Source organism: Lytechinus variegatus, chromosome 1, assembly GCF_018143015.1.
Source record: "Lytechinus variegatus isolate NC3 chromosome 1, Lvar_3.0, whole genome shotgun sequence".
NCBI classification, from domain to species: domain Eukaryota; kingdom Metazoa; phylum Echinodermata; class Echinoidea; order Temnopleuroida; family Toxopneustidae; genus Lytechinus; species Lytechinus variegatus.
In genome coordinates, this window is record NC_054740.1 from 8,934,994 (window position 1) to 8,955,112 (window position 20,119).

At 36.4% G+C, this 20,119-nt stretch overlaps 1 protein-coding gene across 1 annotated transcript; it reads right to left on the reverse strand.

Annotated features, from left to right (window-relative positions):
- Positions 1-1,571: 1,571 nt before the first annotated feature.
- Positions 1,572-15,724, reverse strand: LOC121420201 (ELMO domain-containing protein 2-like). Its single transcript, XM_041614788.1, has 9 exons — positions 15,579-15,724; positions 13,070-13,321; positions 12,102-12,228; positions 8,800-8,929; positions 8,219-8,327; positions 7,407-7,431; positions 6,142-6,210; positions 4,110-4,243; positions 1,572-2,620 (listed from the first exon to the last, which is right to left on the reverse strand). The coding sequence occupies exons 2-9, from the start codon at positions 13,215-13,217 to the stop codon at positions 2,460-2,462; spliced, it is 903 nt and encodes a 300-aa protein (XP_041470722.1). The 5' UTR covers positions 13,218-13,321; positions 15,579-15,724; the 3' UTR covers positions 1,572-2,459.
- Between the last annotated feature and the right edge of the window lie 4,395 nt (positions 15,725-20,119).

Here is a 20,119-nt window from a genome sequence, read left to right on the forward strand (position 1 = left end):
CTGTCAGTGAGAGAAGTTATTGACTCCATTTGTGACCTACCACCCTAAAACCAACAATAAGTCGTCCAAAATGAATATTGAGATTTTATTGAGCTTGAAAATTCATTTCCTAAGCTTTAAAACGATGTATATGTTAAAATTGACCAACAATAACCATTACAAGTACTTGATTGAATGCAGAGGAAATTCAGCAAGAGCTAAAAATAAGGAGAAAACAAGGTTTGAAGTTTGGGGTTCACTCAAGCATGAGATGTGCATACTGTGTAATCTCTGTGAAACTTCCAAGCAGTCCAAAAAAGTAGTGTCCAAGAAACTGTTTTATTTTTTATTTTTTTGCTTTTTGGAAACTAATTTACTAGTTTGGCTATTAAAAGAGAACCTTAGGCTCACCTGGCGACTTATTGGTGGTTTTGGGGTGATGGTCACATTTGTTATATTATGAAGTATTATCATAACTTCAAATTACATGTACAAGCTACTTCAAACATATGTGTATGTTAAACTGATAATTTACTGAACAATTAATAGTTATTAAAGGAAGGAGTGACAGAGGTGGTGGTGTGAGGGGTATGATTCACTTACAGAATTGGATTGTTACAACACACTTCGAAAAAAATGGGTTTTACAAACACAGGTCTCAAGATAATTTGTATAAAAAGTTGTACACAAAAGTCATTGGCCTCTGTGCAAATATAAAAGCAGGAAACATTAGCAATTTTTGTTGTTGCCTGTTTGACAATAATACCAATCAAGTAAATGTATGAGATACTTGCTACATCTATATATTTTTTTAATTCCATTGATGTGTGTGTGTCTGGGGAGGTGACAGAAGAAATTACAAAATACCCTCATTATCAAGATTAACATTAATACCACTCTATGATATGTAATTGAAATGATAAATGAATGCAATCACAAGGCTGTTTGCAGAAAATTGGGATCCAACATTTAAAAAAACATTGAGAAAACAAAAATATCTTTATCTTTTCTACAAGTCATAGATTCTGTTTATGAACCACATACACAAACATCTAAAGTGATCAATGATACTCCAAGTACAATAACTTATTGATTACAGGATTATTTAATTCCCATAGACTTTATACGGGAACTATTGATTCCCAGTAGGCAAATGGTTTATTTGTACATCTTCATGTGTTATAGAACGGGCAGTAATGAGTAAAGTTACAATATCTATTGCCATTCCACCAAAGCCCGGTTTCATAAAACTTGTCATCAATAAGAAAATACTATATTTGTATGACAAATTGTTCCTCAGCCAATCAAAGTACCATGATTTCAGTAAATCACTACAAAAGGAAGGGGCCATAGCTGGAAGAATTGTGCATAAACACAAATACAAAAATCAAGCGCAGGTCTCCAATATAAGCATTTCATCGGTTCAAAATCAAGTTGTGTTTGATTTTTGTGTAGTGTTTGATCACAATGGCCTCCTGGGCTCCCTAACACAAAGGTTTGCGATGAATCGCAAATATGAAAGAACCGCACTGATTGGTCCCTGGTTAGTATTTTAAACCTAATGCGCGTGTAACATTGATATTGATTGGTCAGTTCATAGCGATTGATCGCTAATCTTTGTGTTACGGAGCCCAGGTAATTTACCATAGACAATATTTTTATGAAACAAGGCCTGCAAGTGTAAATATTCAGCCCCAACTCAAAGAATTTAGAGCATGTAAGAAAAATGTTTCATTTTTACTATGGCACAATAGAAAGTCATACCAGTAACTCATTACATACATGATCAAAAGGTAGATTGCTGATGGGTCTTAAACCACTTCGTCTACATTCCGTTTGGTCTCAATCCACTTGGTCTAATCCTAGTTGGTCTATACTAGTCCATCTCCTATCTAGACTTATACCTATTTAGCCCATTCACCATTTTGTCCAAATTCCAGTTAGGATATACACATTTCATCTAATATCAAATTGATCTAACACCACTACGTCTTTATAGATAGGAGAGTGTTTATGAACCAAAATTTCATCTGACAAAATTAGACGAATAAGAAACTAGACCAACTGCATATTAGACAAAATAAGAACAGGACCAGGGTCCTGTTTCATAAAGACTTGTTATCATAACAAATTCACAATTTCTATAACAAATTTACTATCAGCCAATCAGATTGAAGGATTTCATTAGCTTTTAACTTTTATTGGAAATTTGTTATTATAACAAGTTTTATGAAACGGCTCCCAGGTGCTAATACAGGTGTCAGATCAAGTGTAGTGGAGACCAAATGGCAATTACACCAAACTGATGGACCAAATTGGTTTAGCCCATGCAGTAATAAACTATCTGAGAAAAAGATCAAATACATTTACATGTACTTGTAGATCAAGTTGAGTGTAAAACCCTAGAATAGTCCCTTAACGGGTATCGCTGCTCTGAACTTACTTTGTATTACCATAGTACACACACTGTATCACCAGCATCATGACATACCAGTGTAATTGTTATGAAGAACAGCATTATCGCTCTTCATCAGCAGGCCGATAACCTTCTTCTCAAATTTATCACGCACGCTACCAAACTCCATCACATTCTTGGGCTTCTCGGCAAACCAGAAGCTATCAAATTCAGCAAACACTTGACCTGTCAATGACATCAATATCAAATGGATAAAAGCAATACACTAATATCAATCATAGTGTAGTAGGTTTCACGGTACACCATGTATCTTTCTTGGGCAAGTGTTGGTCCTAAAAAGGACCACCCTGAAAAGGACCACCCAATCTCGACATTCTCCTGAAGACGACAAGAACACACTTGTCGAAAAGTCGAGATTGGGTACTGCACTATTCTTCTTCGCCATAGAGACCTTCAGAAGTTACAATATCAATCATCATTATAATAATAATTTTGATATTGACAATTCATAGAGAATGTCACTTGCTTTGGACTAGAACACTTAATACATTGACAGTGAATAAGACAGAAATTGTCATTTAAAAGCAAATGGTAGGGGAAGGCGGGGTAAGTTGTGACAGTTTTTGCTTTTTGCATGTTAGAATTGATATGATTAATAACCTTGTCGAAATAAGTACCTTGCCTTGAAATTTAATTCTTCTGAAATATTTTCCACCTATATATAACTTTCTATCCCCACACTGAAAGTCACCGTGACCTTTGAAAAAAACGATGTCAAATGGCTCAACTTGCCCCATATATGGGGTAAGTTTGAGCCACCTTCTGGGGTAAGTTGAGCCACAAAAACTATGTACAAAATGTATGAGGGGATAACCAGCATGTCAATTTTTTGTTTAAAGTTTTTTCACTTGCTAATTCTCTATAAATACTAACATCCTTTAAAAGGAAAAGAGCAGTCATGTAAATTTGCTCCTTTCAGCAAGCATTTCAATCAATTTTTATGGTTTGTTTGTTTTTTAAGATACATTACCATAGGAATTACCATGGCTCAACTTGCCCCATGCTGTTTGGCACAACTTACCCCAGTCCGAACTTAGTGCGATAATTTTGTATCCACACATTTTTTATGCATCCATCATATAAAAGACTATGACAAGAATGAAGATCCATACCTGGACTAATAATGTTGTTATCATGTCTTTATCATATTTAAAGACATGTGTATTTATAAAGCACTTATCTATTTCACACTCTTTTTTACTTTTTTGGATGAAATTCATATTTTTCCCTCTAAAAAACTACTTTTTGTTTCAAAGTTGAAAACAATGTGGTGGGGTTAGGGGTTATGCTATGGGTCATCAATACATGACACCACCACAATGTCTGACTCATTCATTATTGGCCTGGGGCTGGTGGCTCAACTTGCCCCTATGCTCAACTTACCCCGCCTTCCCCTACAGCTTGTTCTCCTAGTATGGTCTGAGATGAAATACTCCCTTAGCTATTTACCCTTAATTAATGAGGGGGGAAGTATATTTTTGCAAATTTATTTGCATTCACTTTGTAGAGAAACATCAGAAATTGAAAATTTTGGCATTCAGCTAAGTAAAAAAATTTTGTAAAACTAAAACCACCACAAAATATTAAGCATTTACAGTATAAGGACACTCTTGACTGTGAGTTACTGAAAATCAGTGAATAGAATCCTACTTACTATATATTCTATGGAAATGGTATATGGCTGGTTCTCCTGTTACAGTGTAGTAGAAATATTCCCTGAGCAGTCCATCTTTTAGTAGATCATATACTAGATTGGTCATGTTGATACCAACTACAGCATAGGAGTACCTGGATATTTGAGTCATGAATAAACAAAGGGTGGTTGGAAACTTTAAAAAGAAGCAGGAAGGATTGGAAATGCCCTGGTAGTCTTGCCTGCAATATGCAATGCAATACAACAATCAATCATGGTGAAATCATCAGTTTCATAAATTTGGACAAAATGTTCATACTTGTAACATATAATTGACGTACATACGTTTCTAAAGTATCTGATTATATTTAGAAACTTATGAGATGGGGCACAGATATCACAAATCATGTGAAATTGTTACTGAGTCAAGATCAAAGGCTGTTTGAGGTTCAAGTTCAAGTTTATTTATTAAAACCCCAAAACATCACATCATAATCAAAATAGACATACATACAACACAAATGAGTACATAAGCACAGATCAATTAGATTATAGCATAGACGAATTGGTTTTAGGACCCCTTTAAAAGCAAAGTTTGAAGCTTGAGGTTTATAACTTCAGCTTTTCATATTTTTCTAAAACTTGATATTTGTATGTTATTCATCTCTAAGTTTTGATAATAGGAAATTAATGGATTTGATCAATCACTTTTGAATTTGGGAGGAAATAACAATTTTAACAAGTTTTAAAAATCTGGGGTGGTATTCTGAGATCCATTTTATCTCACATAAAATAAAATATTTTATCTCCGTTAAAATCAATGAGATAAAATAACCTTAAAATCTTTTTGAATTGGTATTCTGAGAACAATTTTATCTTCATTTTATCTCTGTAAGACACACCTATTTTTTAATCAATATCCAATAAGAAATGCACTTTTTTAGCTCTCTCATATCACTCAACCAATGGAAATCCATTCCACTAGGTGTGGCAAAGAAGTGAGATTGTGTCAATTAATTGACTTCAAATACGCTTGCACTATACGCCTGCGCGTCTTTCAGAGATTTCTTTTTAGCCAAAATTACAATACTCTCATCTTTTTTTTGAAGTCTATTTCACATCTTTTCAAGCATAATTTCAAAGACAATATTAGTCAAGATAAGTCTTAGGACATAATCCCTGATTGTACAGGAATTACTTTAAGGTGTCGTTCTCAATGAATATATCATTTTTCTTCATTTTCATGTCAACATTTGGAGTTAATTCACTTAAAAATATTGAAGAAATCAATGTCGCGGAGATAAAATAGCCCCTCCCCTTTTTTAACTTTATTTTACTTTTTTCTTCAAAGTATCTTGGGCGCAAGCACATCATCCGCATTGCAATGTTCAGATACCCGATGGGCATGTCTACGCAGCCACTGCTCTGTCGCGTATCATCATAGATACGCAAGATAAAACTTATACGCAAGATAACATTTTGAATTTTATTTGAGAGAAAAAATGGTTATCTCAGAATAACAATTTCATTTTAAGAGATAAAATAAAATATTTTAAAGATAAAATGACCTCAGAATACCACCTCTGAAATGATTTTGACATTGATCCAATGACCTGGACCCTGTTGCATAAAATGTATCATTATGGTAACTGCCATGCAATGGTAACTTACATGGAATCCTTGATTCTGATTGGCTGTTGATTGGCATTACCATTGGATGGCTACGTTTCCATAATGGTAACTTTTTTGCAACGGACTGAGATATTTATCACATAAATGCATGATTGATACTCTTTACATACAAGTTTCTTCCACTTGTATGAGAATTTTTTTTTTTTGGGGGGGGGTTCCAGAAATTTTGAATCATAAGGTCTAGGGTTCAATTCCCACTATGGCACTAATATCATAATGCAAGAAAATTGTCTACATGTGCCAATCTCTGTCTTCATCCTCGTACAAATGGAGACATTGTATGCTTGAGCTAATTTACTTGGTGTCTCAGCCATGACAGAGGTAAAAAAATCAGAGTAAAAGTAAAATGAATAAATCTTACCATAATGTAGGATGTTGAGAGTGAATCAGAGTTTGCCTTGCCACTCCATTGTAATTCTCAGCAAAAAATCTGCAAGAAGATATAATGGTAAATAAAGATGTTGATTTATAAATCTATGATATATTCCATAATTGACATCATGGAATAGCAAATTTTCATCATGGTCATTATATCTGGAATATATTTGGTCACAAGATGTTATTTGAACCAATCATTGGGTGATTTCAAGTACGGTGTTCGGTGTTGGTGTTGGTGTTGAGAGAGTGAAAAGGCTGCTGAACCGAGCCCCAACACCGAGCTGAGTTCAGAGGAGCGATACTGATCGCGTTATCGATATCCTATGACGTCAGCCTCTAAGCTGCGGTGCTGATCATCTCAACTTAACGCGAGAAATTCTCGACGACGAAAGTGAAATCGGGTAGAAATTGCAGTAAAATCTTATCGTACAGAACGTACAGGTTAAAATCACTGCAATAATCAGAAAGCCTAAATATTATTTTTCATTAAAATTTGTAAAACTCTAATGATTTGCACTCATCTTAGCTGTAATAGATAATTTTACGGGGGTGTTCCATCGTGTTCGCCTCCTGTTCGTGAACTACAATTCATCAACACCAACACCGAACTTGAAATCACGATTTTCCCAATCCCTGGGGGTTGGTGTTGGTGAATAGGGAAATCGCACGTAGATCGTCAACACCAGCTGTAATGCTCGGTTCAGCAGACGACATTCAACACTAGAGCTCAACACAAACTGCCGGAAATACATCATATTTTCCAAGGTCAATTCCAACACCAGCGTGATTTCAAGTACGGTGTTGTAGCTGGTGTTGGTGTTGTCCCAACACCAACACCAGATTTCAACACCATTTGCTCCAACATAATTTTCACTACCAAGAAAAAAAAAGAGAAAACAAAAAAAAAAGAGAAGGGTGAAATCTCATATCATTTTCTGAAAATCTATTGCAAAATTGGACTTTTGTAAAAAAACAAATAAAAAAAAATAAAATTTTTTGCTTGCTCGATTCACAGCTTTAATAAAAATTAGAAATTCTGCCTGATACGCCATATCTGGCCTGTCTAAATTTTTGGCTAATCAAGCCACTGCTATACAGGATTTGATTCGTCCATGATATAAATCAAAATATCTCCTGGATTCCAGAAAAAAAGGAAAATTATGAGTTGTACCAAAGTTCCACTTTCAATTTCTTATCTAGAAATAGAGGTGCAAAATTGAAACGAAGACTCAATCATGTGATACTTACATTAAGTTATTAAGTCCAAGCATTCCTGGGAAAGAAACAAAAGAGAGAAAAATAAAACATTATCATACAATTAAATTTAAAAAATAAATCACCAGAATGAGATTTTAATCTGAGATGGAGGATGAAAAGAAAGGGATGCTCAAGAATGTATCATGGTTCTTTCAGCAGTGGCATGTTTTCGTTTAGCAAGAAATTGATCCACAATGTGCTGCACTCAACCCCGGTAGGTGAATGGGTACCCAGCAGGATTTTTTAAAATAATTTTCAATTAAGTAATTGCATATATTCACTGAACGCTGGAAGCAACAGCTCATGGTAATAGTGCACCTTCATGAAATTGTAAGTACAGTAAATAGATTGTGCTACTAGTATTCTGCCTAACTTTGGCAAAAGGAGGCAAGTGACACGTCAGTCAAATTTGATTAATTGTTGTTTTTGAAACATCCTTTGTATGCTGCACATTCAGTCAAAATTAGGGGTAAAGAAATTATCGTTCCATGGAAAGATATTGAATATGCTGTTAAATTGCATTGACACCTATGTAAATGACGAACACATGTTGCTCATTTACAACAAATTATAACTTTTGCAACTTGCTTCCTTTTGCCACAGCAGGGCGGTATTATCATGAATCTGACCAGGAGATGTGGCTAGTTAATAGAGTATTGACTGGGTTAAGCTGTTATCTGAATTCAAGTCAACAGATTAGAAAACACAAGAAAAATAACATAACGTACTAGTACAAGAAAAATGAGTAGTTTTGAAGATGCTTGTTAGTTGAGATTGAAGTCTTGTGGATTAAGTCTACTCACCCATGCCTCTGAAGTCTGTTGCTGGATCATCACCTTGGAAACCAAGTTCAGTCCATTGTCTTGTGATACGTTTCTCTAGTTTGGTATTAGGCATCATCAGATCCCATAACTGATAAGAATAAAAGGAAGAATATGATAGATGTTTACATGTAGGCCAGATGAAAGAATAACTTAATTCCAAAATTTTTGATTAAAATGGCAAAGGAAATTACACTCATGTGACACTTTTCTTACAATGCCATTGATTATAATGACAATAATTAAGTGGCTTGACCACTATGTAGGGTGGATACAAAACACTACATAAATTGTATTATTGTTACCATTATTATCAATATCATAATCAACAATCATTACTTTCGGTGCATACTAAATGTTTTTTTTCTAATGATGGACTCAGTTGCCAATGATGGGGGCAGCCTACTTGTAATATCATGGTGTCCTTGGTCGAGGCTCTTTTGTTATTTACTGGGTGCAGGCCACAAATTTGAATCTTCAATAGCTCAGACTTTTTTAAAGACATCTTAGAAGGCAGGCTCATTTGCAACCAGCATATGTTTTGAGGATGATCTTCTCCTTACCTTTTGTAATGATCTCTCATGGCTTGGATTAGCTGTAGAATATTTCTCTTTTTTCAAAGCCTCTATATCTCTCACCAGAGCATTGTAGCCACTTATCTGCTTTAATGATGCCTTCAGTGTATATTGAAATCTGTGACCAATGAAAACATCATTAAACATATCATATTCCAAAAAATTAACTTTAGTTATCAAATTGTTATTCTAATCAGTCATTAACGTGTTTGTTGAATGGAATATAGTTGCTGGAGCATTAAGGCCTACATGTAGTAATATCTACAAGTTAACAAATGGAATGCCTCTGGCCGTCTCACCTGCATCACGCGGTTCAATATAGCAGCAGTGCTGACTTTGAATACTACTCTAACTCGCACAAGATGTTCAGTGATACATGGTTACTCTTATGTCCACTTTTTATGAACTAGACCAATAAACTTACAGAGAGATGATGGTTATTCAACAAAAAACCCCAACATGGCCAAAGTTCATTGACCTTACATGACCTTTGACCTTGATCATGTGACCTGAAACTCGAACAGGATGTTCAGTGATACTTGATTACTCTTATGTACAAGTTTCATGAATCAGATCCATAAACTTTCAAAGTTTTGATGGTAATTCAACTGATACACCCACTTCGGCCAAAGTTCATTGACCTTTGACCTTGGTCATGTGACCTGAAATGCGCACAGGATGTTCAGTGATATTTGATTACTCATATGTCCAAGTTTAATGAACTAGACTAATAAACTTTCAAAGTTATGATGGTAATTCAACAGATACCCCCGATTTGGCCAAAGTTCATTGACCCTAAATGACCTTTGACCTTAATCGTGAGACCTGAAACTTGCACAAAATATTCAGTGATGCTTGATTACTATTCAGATCCATAAACATTCAAAGTTATGATGGGAATTCAACAGATATCCCCAATTCGGCCAAAGTTCATTGACCCTAAATGACCTTTGACCTTGGTCATGTGACGTGAAACTCATGCAGGATATTCAGTGATACTTGATTAACCTTATGTCCAAGTTTCATGAACTAGGTCCATATATTTTCTAAGTTATGATGACATTTCAAAAACTTAACCTCAGGTTAAGATTTCAATGTTGATTCCTCCAACATGGTCTAAGTTCATTGACCCTAAATGACCTTTGACCTTGGTCATGTGACATGAAACTTTAATAGGATGATCAGTAATACTTGATTAACCTTATGGCCAAGTTTCATGAACTAGGTCCATATACTTATTAAGTTATGATGTCATTTCAAAAACTTAACCTCAGGTTAAGATTTGATGTTGACGCCGCCGCCGCCGTCGCCGTCGGAAAAGCGGCGCCTATAGTCTCACTCTGCTTCGCAGGTGAGACAAAAACTTATAGACAGCGCAGAAAAAGCTCTTTTATAGAGTTATGATCTAAGTTACACACCTCTATTACCTAGTAAGAGTCCTCTATAGGAATCAGGATACTGTTTTCAGACAATGAGAGACTACCACCATCGCCAAATTTCTGAAATTAAGCATTTTATGATATGGGCTCTGTAATACAAAGGTTTGCAATCAATCGCTAAATACCAATGACCAATCAATATCGTCGTTGCACGCGCACTCTGTTAAAAAAAGTGACCGGGAACCAATCGGTGGGGTTCTTCATACCTGCAATCCATCGCAAACCTTTGTGTTATGGAGCCCTGGCCTCAAAATTTGTAAATTCTGTGTTTTTCTAACACCAAAAAGATGGGGTATAGTCTTGATTTTGCTATTTTGCAATCAATTACATAACATTATCCAAATGCCACCGCACTCCTTATAATTGGTCTGCAACCAATTTGGGAATAAAACACAGAAAAATGTATATCTTTATTTATACATGGAACATCTTACTGTTCAAGTTCTTTTACCATCTTACAAATACTTGTGGTCAAATCTGTGAATCTGCTACCATCTTTATTAGAATAAAAGCAAATTGAATATCTCATTGTAATGACATCATAACAATTGTACAATTGGCTATGATTTGAACCCAATTTAACCTTAAATTTACCCCCAAAATAAAGGTTTACAATCATCGAAAAAATGTTACATTAGTATTCTTACAGCAAATTTGAACCTACATGTAAAAGAAAAGATTAATTGTCATTCACAATTTCAGAAAATAAGCAAAATGTGATTTGTTCCAAATTTGGAAAGTGGAACAGTCATACATCTTAGTTTGTGGATGCCTTTACAAAATAACAGAGGCTACTGAAAATGCTTTAGAAAAAAGAAATAGCATCATTCCAACATATTTTACAAGAGTCTTAAGATGGAATGTTCACCCTGAAGAAAACTTTGTTGCAAAAATAACAGAAAAATAATAAAAAATATTGGTGAAGGTTTGAGGAAAATCCGTTAAAGAGTAAGAAAGTTCAAAATTTTGGATTTTTGACATCATAAACGAGCAGCTGCCCCATGTGTTATGTACATGTAATATAAAATGTATGAATTTCAAATTTTGTATGGTTCCTGATGACTTAATTTTGTTTTCTTTTCATGATCTGGTGTGAAATCATTTGTCTATTGAAATACAAAAGTTACAGTGAAAACCATTTTCAATTTTCTGAGAAAATGACATTTCATTGATTTTTTACCATTCGCTATGTAGGAATGCTGCTCGCATATGACGTCACAAATCAAATAATTGAAATTCTAATAACTTTTAATTATTTGATGAATTTTTCTCAAAGCTTCTGCAATATTTTTTATTATTTTTTCTGCTATTTTTACAATAAACTTTTTGTCAGGGTGAACTTCCCCTTTAAGATGGAATCAGGAGGGTTGACACCTTTGCGAATATCATTGGAAATTAATGACAAAATTAATAAGGCTTAAGCCTTAATCAAAGAATAAAAAAGATCACAAGTACATTGCACAGACTTAGAGATCACATAGTTCTTGCAAGATCTATGTCACTTAAAGGTACAAATTCATGACATCAAGAATATAAATTTTTCAGACAAAGAAAAGTGCTTCCCATGGAAGAAAATGTGTGTAAAAAGACAGAATTCCTACTTTTCTTTGTGAAAAGCATAATCCCAGTTGTAACATAACATTAAAACATGAAGCAAAGCAGGTGGGTGTTTCATAAAGCTGTTTATAAAGTTACGAATGACTTTACACATGACTGGAACATGTTCTCAGGTCATATATCAATAACAAAGGGATATCACATAGCACAAAAAAGGATCACCAGTCATGCGTGAAGTCATTCGTATCTTACAATAAGCTTTATGAAACACCCACCAGGTGTTGCTATACTTACTCAGGGTATATCTTAGGATTGATGTTCTTAACCGTCATGGCATACTTGACAGCCTCTGAGATGTTGAGGTCATCATCGATCACCATCCTCTGAAATGTTCTCAGTTTGGAGGTTTTCAAGGCATTTTCTAGAAAAAAATAATAAATCATACATAAGAACAAAATATTATAGGGCAAGGACCTTTGCATAGTGTATGTTTACCTGAAAGAACAGCTTTTCAGAAGAATAATGTGAATCAGATCGGTTTAAATTCACATCGAATGTGAATGAGCCTATTTAAACAAATAAGAAAAACATTGATTGACACTAAAATATCCAAGCAAGAACTCCATATTTTGCAACATATGATTAACCAAAACAAATTCTAATATACCTTTATTTTCATTGGCAAGATACTGTACATGTACCTTACCTTTGAAACTGCAGATTTTCATTAAACTGTGGTTTAAATTCTAGGGTGTATGGGGGATTGCTTGCATAGGGGGTCACTCTAAAAGTATACGAAAAAAAGTACAAAACAATAAAGCAGACAAAACAGAAAAGAGTCAATAGGTTATTATGAATGAGTGCCATTTTAGCACTTGCCCTTAGCATGACAGGTTGGAAGGGGACACAATCTTTAAGTGCACTTTTCCCCTGCATTATATTTCCTAGATAAGCCACTGTTTGAAATTTGTTAAACAGGCAGGTAAGACTGGAGATAGACCCTTCACTGTTGCATCCTCAGTGGAATGGAACAAAATCCCTCTCCCATTAAGGTAATCCCCAGCAATTGAATCATTCACGAAGTCTTTAAATTTATTTTTGTTCTAGGCAACTGCTTTCATTTACATGTTTTTCAATGTGTCTTTGTTTCTGGGCAATTAGGTATCAAAATTGAAATTGTGAGCGCTTTGGGCCATATGGGAAAAGCATGTTATAAACATTGGTTATTATTATTATCTTTATTGGGTATCAACAACACCTACCGATATCTTTGGTCTTGTGACCGGTCTTGGCATAACTGTTGCAACAGATCCGAAGCAACTCACACTTGCCAGTAGCTCGTCTAAGCACCCACTTCAACATTGGGCGGAACCAGGTGAAGTAGACATAGAGCCAGATTCTGTACCACATCTCCTACAGAAAGAAATGGCAGCCACAGAGGGCCTGGAAGAGGTGCAATGACCCACCCACTGTAGATCACAAGTCAAGGGTGATGTCTCTGGCTTGTATAGAGACTGTCAAGAAAAATAAACAGTACATGAAGTTTTATGTTTTATACATGTAACTTCGATACTTCTCATATTTTTCAAATGATGAAAAAAAATTTTTTTTCTAAAACTAAGCAAAAGTACAGTTTCACAGTATATTTTGTATAATCACTCAATTTCACTTTAGAAAATGCAAAAGTGCCCCTACGACAAGCTTGGTAGCCTTGCTTCCTCGCTTTCAAATTTCTTCTTAATTTGTTAATTTTTACACAACCCCCCCGAAATAAAATTTTCTACGTACAGCCATGCTCATATTAATATTCCATTTTTCAGTATTATGTTTTATGCTTAAATTTGATATTCCATTTTTTAGTAATATGTCTTATGCTTAAATTTGAATTCATGAGATTTTAGCACTTAGGCCATTAGGCCTACTACATGTAGTACTAGTATTATGCTTTTCTACAATGATTACTCTGCTGAACTTTACAACTACACATATTTTTTTCACAAGAATTTAATTATACTCTATGGAACGGACTACCAGGTGTCAAACCGGTATAATTGAGAGTTATCGGGCAGAAGGTATCTGGTACATGCAGTATCGACAGAGCAGAGAACAGCATATAAATGCATAACATAATGAATCCTCTAAGCTGCAGTCCACACCCTGCCAATCTTTCTGTGTGGGTTACTAATGTTACTTAAGGCCTGGTCACACCGCCCGGGCGTTGTTGGAGCGGTCGTGGAGCGGAAGGGAAAGAGGGTCGAATTTCGCTCACAAAATTGGGGGAAAAAATCTGAAACAAAAATCTAAAAAAAAACAAAACAATCGAAATCAAATATGGTGAACGGTAGCAAGTGGTGGTGATTTTTTTTCTCTCTACTCCACGACCGCTCCAATAACGCTCGGGCGGTGTGACCATGCCTTTACATGTAGCCTAACATTCGAGCATTAATATACCAAATACAATAAAAGACTGGAACAATCTCCCACTACTTACCTAGGGCTAGGCTATTAGGTCTAACTTAGTCACGTCACCAGGCCCAGGGATAAAATTTAAAAAAAAACCCGTCAGGCTCAACTCCACACAGACACTCCACACACATTTTGAAATCATATTACCTTGAAAGGTGTCGTTCACCAGAGTAAATTGCACATTGCATGGAAGCAACATCTAGACAATAGTGCTTCTAAGCAATGTCTTGATTACCCCTTTCCCGGGGGGGGGGGGGGGGTGGCCACTTCCATTCATGAGTGGATACTACCATGCGCGACCATGGGGTCTCGAAAAGCACCCTAAACACTTACATGTAGTTCTCATATTCTGAAAATGCACCCCTTAACAAGTATTGGCATGTGAAACCCTTCCTTGACAAGTATTGGAAACAAAATGATACTCTTGGCAAATATTCCCTGAAATGAACCCCTAAACAAGTACAGGAATGTTTTATTGTTAAGGGTCCTTCGGCAGTCGGCTTTACCTTATTTGGTTTAGTACGACCCCACCATCTACACCTCGTGCAAATCGGACTATAATGCTTGAGTCTCACGCTTATTAATGGGTGAGACTTGGTAGCTCTGCGGACAAGTGTTGATTTATCATAACCTAACTTGGATCGTGGGAATCATCCCTACAATAGAGTCTTATGGGAACCAATTCCAGGCGTCATTGGGGAGTAAGCCCACGAAGTAAATGTTTTTTACTCCCCTGACGCCTCCAGGCTACCCTGGCCTGGGGCCCATTGCAGAAAGAGTTGCAATCAATCGCAACTCAAAAAATCATGCGCAACTCGATTTTCAACCAATCAACAGCGCGCATTTGGGACTTGTGATTGATTTTTTTGTTTTGCGTTTGCAACTCCTAGCATTATCGTGATATAGGGAACCACCGTTCACTTCACACAGCAGCGCTTTATTCAGTCACACGCACGGTTCCCTATTTCCACCTCCATTCACTTTGTACACAAGTGCGCATACACAAATCTACGAGTGGTTCCCAAAACCACGATTTGGCCCAACTCCTTCTGAATTCTGCAATGCCCGGCTGAGCCACTGGTCTGCCTAGTACTTTTGTACTAGGCCTACACGCACGAGTCCTGGGGCCTGGGCCGGGCTCAGGCCCGCGAAGCGTGCCGGTGCTCCCTGCGTTAAAATTACGTTATACCGACGGTACGGTACCGGTATGGTACCGCTACCGTCTCGCAATAAAATTGTGCGCCCACTGACTTCCGTTCCATATTGGTTCCGTTTCTTGAATTCTTAGATATCTATGATACTTACAAATATTTAAAAGATTCTACATGCAAAATCAAAGGTACGGTACTCCCACTATCCTCCTCGGTACAGTTTGCGGAAACGAAATTGCTTCTTCTCGGGCTCTTCATTGACGTAGCAATTTCCATGGGAATCTCCCTCAGTCATCAGAGTCATTCAGCCATATCGTATATGGTCTGACTCTATCTCTACTCGTACTCGTACTCGTAGTCTGACTCGAACCGGTAGGCCTATAGCGATTTTGCCACTAGATGGCGTATAATCACTGACGACGATGGGATGGGTGGCTGATTGATTGATTGACTGATTGACTGGATGTCGACATTTTCGGGGTAGTTCAGGGGAGGGTTCCAAAACGTCCCCAAAAAGAAAAAAAAAGGGAAAAAGAGAGGAGAAAAAAGGGAAGGGAGGAAAGGGAAGAAAGGAAGGTAGCTTTGTTTTTTTTTTCTTTATTTTTTTCTCAAAAGAGAAACTCCTTCACTCTTCTTGCTCTAAATTTATATATGAATATTGCTTCCGCGCTGCGCGCGGTTAAATGACAATATTGAAGTTCTCCATTGTTTCCCCCACCTTTTCTCTAACCCTGTTTTTCCACCTAGTCAGCTATGTGCTTCTTGCCAGTTAAACTTGTATACATTAGGGCATAAATTTGAGTAAGGTTAGGCCGAAGTAAATATATGAAGTTATCTTTTTTTTTCAATTGATCGCGCAACTTCTGGTCTGGTCGGCTCCTAGCGGGTAAAATCTTTATATCAGTTTCTGCCGTCACCTCCATAACGTCAACTTCTCCCGCTTTTCAGCTCATTATACTAAAAGACCATAATTTTGGGGCAAACAGGTTCCTAATTTAAAAAGAGGAAGGTATGAAATTCGTGTCGTATTAAATAAAAAAGTATAATATTTTTTTTCAAATTTTATTAAACTTCATGTCATTTCCCTGTTTACATTCATCTCCTGTCCTGTTTTGCGCCCTCAGTTTGAAATTTTGAATGGGTAAGTAAAGGATAAGTAAAAAAAAAATAGGCATCCTGTTTTATATAGATAGTTTCAATAAATCAAAGAAGTTTCAACTTTTTGCGCACTATTTTCCTTGTAATGAAGTTCAATAATCTTAGAAAATCAATTGAATTAGAGCCGATTGGGTATTAGAGATATCTACATTTGATGAAACGTCCGCACTTTGAAATTTCAGAGTTTCATTGCTCTGCGCGGGGAGGAATATCTTCCTTTACCAATCTTCAATCTTCTCCTCTGTTTTGCGAGTTAAAAATATGCACTGTTGCTAAATTGTTTGTAATCAAATCTGATCTTTCCAAAGAAAGTATTCAATATATCTTTGAGAATACCCTTTTCTCGGGACCCTTTTTATGGCAAGAAAACTTGATAAAACGCTTTAGCTTCCGCGCTTCGCGCGGGAGTTATTATCATTTTAATTTCTTCCATTGTATACCTCTTTGTGCGTTCACAATCACTTTTGAAAACAAGGTTCAAAATCGCAATATAGTCAATTGGAGGTACTAGAGACAAGAGAACAGCTCCTTTTCATTTTAATTTATGAAGCACTAAAAGCTTCGCGCTTTGCGCGGGAGGGGGAAACTCCCTGCACCCACCCCCTAGGGAGCACGCTTCGCGCGCTCTGTAAGTGTTGGCACGATTTGCGTGCATTTACCGGCTCCAAAATGAAATCCAGGCTACGCTGTTGTCCCAGATCCTTTTTATATAAATGCAATTTTTATAAAGTAAATAATAATAATCCTCACCAAAAGCCTCCTGTGCCATGTTTACGGTTAAATAAAGGAGTTATAGTCAAGAAGCCTATATGCAGTCACTTGCAGTGCAGTATCAAATGAAACGAGGAAGAGCTCTTTCAGACGTTATTGGATACCATGTTTTTCATCACTATCATGAAAATGAATTATATTTACCCTTAACATTTTGTCTAGCCTTTTTTACCCCTTCCGTTTTTGCTTTGCGGTGCCATTTTAGCTCTGTCATTTGACTATAGTCAATCAGGTAGGTATAGTTTATCTGACGAGATATGTTCATTGTTTTTTGTTCATCATGTTCATACTTTACATAGCTTGCTTTAAAATGTAAGAAGCTATTTTCAAAACCCACATAAAGTTCTTTTGATACACATAATCATTATGGTCCCGGTATTTGGAACAACATTCCAAACAACGTTAAGTCATGTTTAACAATATACTTATTTAAAGCCACTATTAAAAGAAAAACCATCGAATCATATGCATCCCCTCTTCAAGTTAATAATTCAACTGCCATTTACTGCACCCGCACCTGCACCTGCATTGCACCCACTTGATCAATGAAGAAAGAACTTAATGTACCATTTTACGAGGCCGCCATCATTTTCAAGCTTAACCGCTCACGATGGCGGTCTCCTGCATTTGTTTAAACTGTTATTTTCTTTTCATTGAATATCGCTTCTTGTTTTAATATTTATTTTTCATCGCTTTGCTATGACTATTGCTTAAATTTGTTTTGTAAAACTTAATTGTATCACCTAGATTTTATGTTGCATATTTGTGCTGAGTGCAGGAATAAAATAAAACCAAAACCAAATCATATACCATATTTTTCTTTGTTTGCTGGTGGTTTTATTACTTTAAAAAAAATGTTCAATTGGATGGTTTGTGATCGAGTCATCTCATCTTTCCAGCTTTCCAGGAACTCGGCAGAACAGTTTTTTGCTGGTAAACGCCAAATTGTTCTACAACCAATTACCTATAAGAAACGCTTTACGCCTCATAGTAACTGACCTTATGATATTTTTCCACTTGTTATCAACGTGGAAACAATGACAGAGGTGGGATTCGAACTCCTTGTGATTATAAGTCCAATGCTCTAACCACTTGGATTTGATTCGGATATTTTACTCTTTAGTAACCTCGTTGTAACATCAGTAAATGGCATCTTGGATTGTTTACTTGGACCGGTACATGAAATAACAACAGTGGAGGCAACCGTGTAGCCAGGATTTAATTCTGGAGAGGGTGGTAAGTTCACGCGAACCGTGAAAAAAAATAAAAGGGCGCACGAAGCGCGAAGATTTTGATATATATATCATCAAATTCAAATAAAAAGAAGGCGTCTCTTGCGTCTCTATAATACTCTTATCAACTCGAATTCAATTGAATTGCTGTGATTAAAAAAAATCTTTTCAAAGGACATTATAAGCTTAAAAATTTGAAATAAGATTGAAGAATTTGAAATAATTCCTCTTGTAAAATGTGTTATAAAATTGAGAACAGAAGTGGCATAAAATGCCTTTCTTGGTCATATCAGATTTGATTTAAATTTCGTCATCTAAAGTTAAATTACTCAAGTCGCAAAACAGAGAAGAAGACGGGTATATACAGGAAAGAAATAGGCCCTATTTCTTCCCGCGAATGGCGTTGCTCTGAATTTTAGAAATTTCTCTGAAACTTTAACCTGTTATAATTTGACATTTCTTAGACGATAACCGAGATCAAAGTGTCAAAAGGATGATGCAAGCTAGAAAAGGGGCTTATACTTCTTCCCTTTCCATGCTCGCGAAGCACGGAAACCTTTGTGATTTTTTTATTTTTATTTCAAGACAGGAGATGGATGTGCAGCGATATAGAATAAAGTTTCATATCATATACTTTTGCATATAACACGGAACGAATCTTAATGCCTCCCCCTTTTACTTCGCCAAAAATTACTTGCTGAAAAGCGAAAGAAATATCATTGGGGAGTCGGGAAGTGGCGGTAATGTTAAAGCCAACATTTTGGATCAATGCAATTTGAAAAAAAGTACTTTTCATAGTATACTCTCTATACCCATGTATAATTTATGAATTATTTCTGGCAAGAATATAAGATTCTCACAGCCGGAAAGGGGAAAAATGGAGTAGAAAAAAAGTGTGGGAAACAAAAGAGAATGGCTATTTTGATATTTTCCAGCGCGGAGCGCTAAAGCGAAATTTTGTATGAAAAGAGAATCAACTTTTCGTTAAGGATTTTTATTCTTTTGACAAAAAAGGGGGAAAAACAACAAACCTATGTTTTTCTTCCCTTTTATTCTTTCGCCTTTTCTTTCTCTCCTTTTCCTCTTCTTCTATTTTTTTTTTGGGGGGGGGGCGACCGCCCCCTGGCTACGCGCCTGAGTGGAGGCGGATGAAGAGTAGAAGGAGGTGGGGAAGGAGGAGCAGCAGGGGAATGTAGAGGAACAGAAGGAAAGGGATTCGGTAGTGGAGGAGGAGGTAGAAGCAGGCGCGCCGGAACACTTTCATTTTTTTTTTGGGGGGGGGGCAAAATCCCGAAGGGGGCACAATATTTTTGAAAGCGTGAGATACGGAAGCGATCCAGCGGGAGCGGGTGTGGGACCCCCCACGGTAAGAACTTTGTGTAAAAATTGAGTGTAAAAGTTGCGTTTCTAAGAGCATTCAAAAATACATTTCTTGAGAATTAAACAGTCTTGGAGTTCTTTTTGCTCCTGTTTCCTCCCTTCTGACCTAGACTGGTGTTTCTTCATGATCAGGGTCGCAGTTCCAGCAAATTAC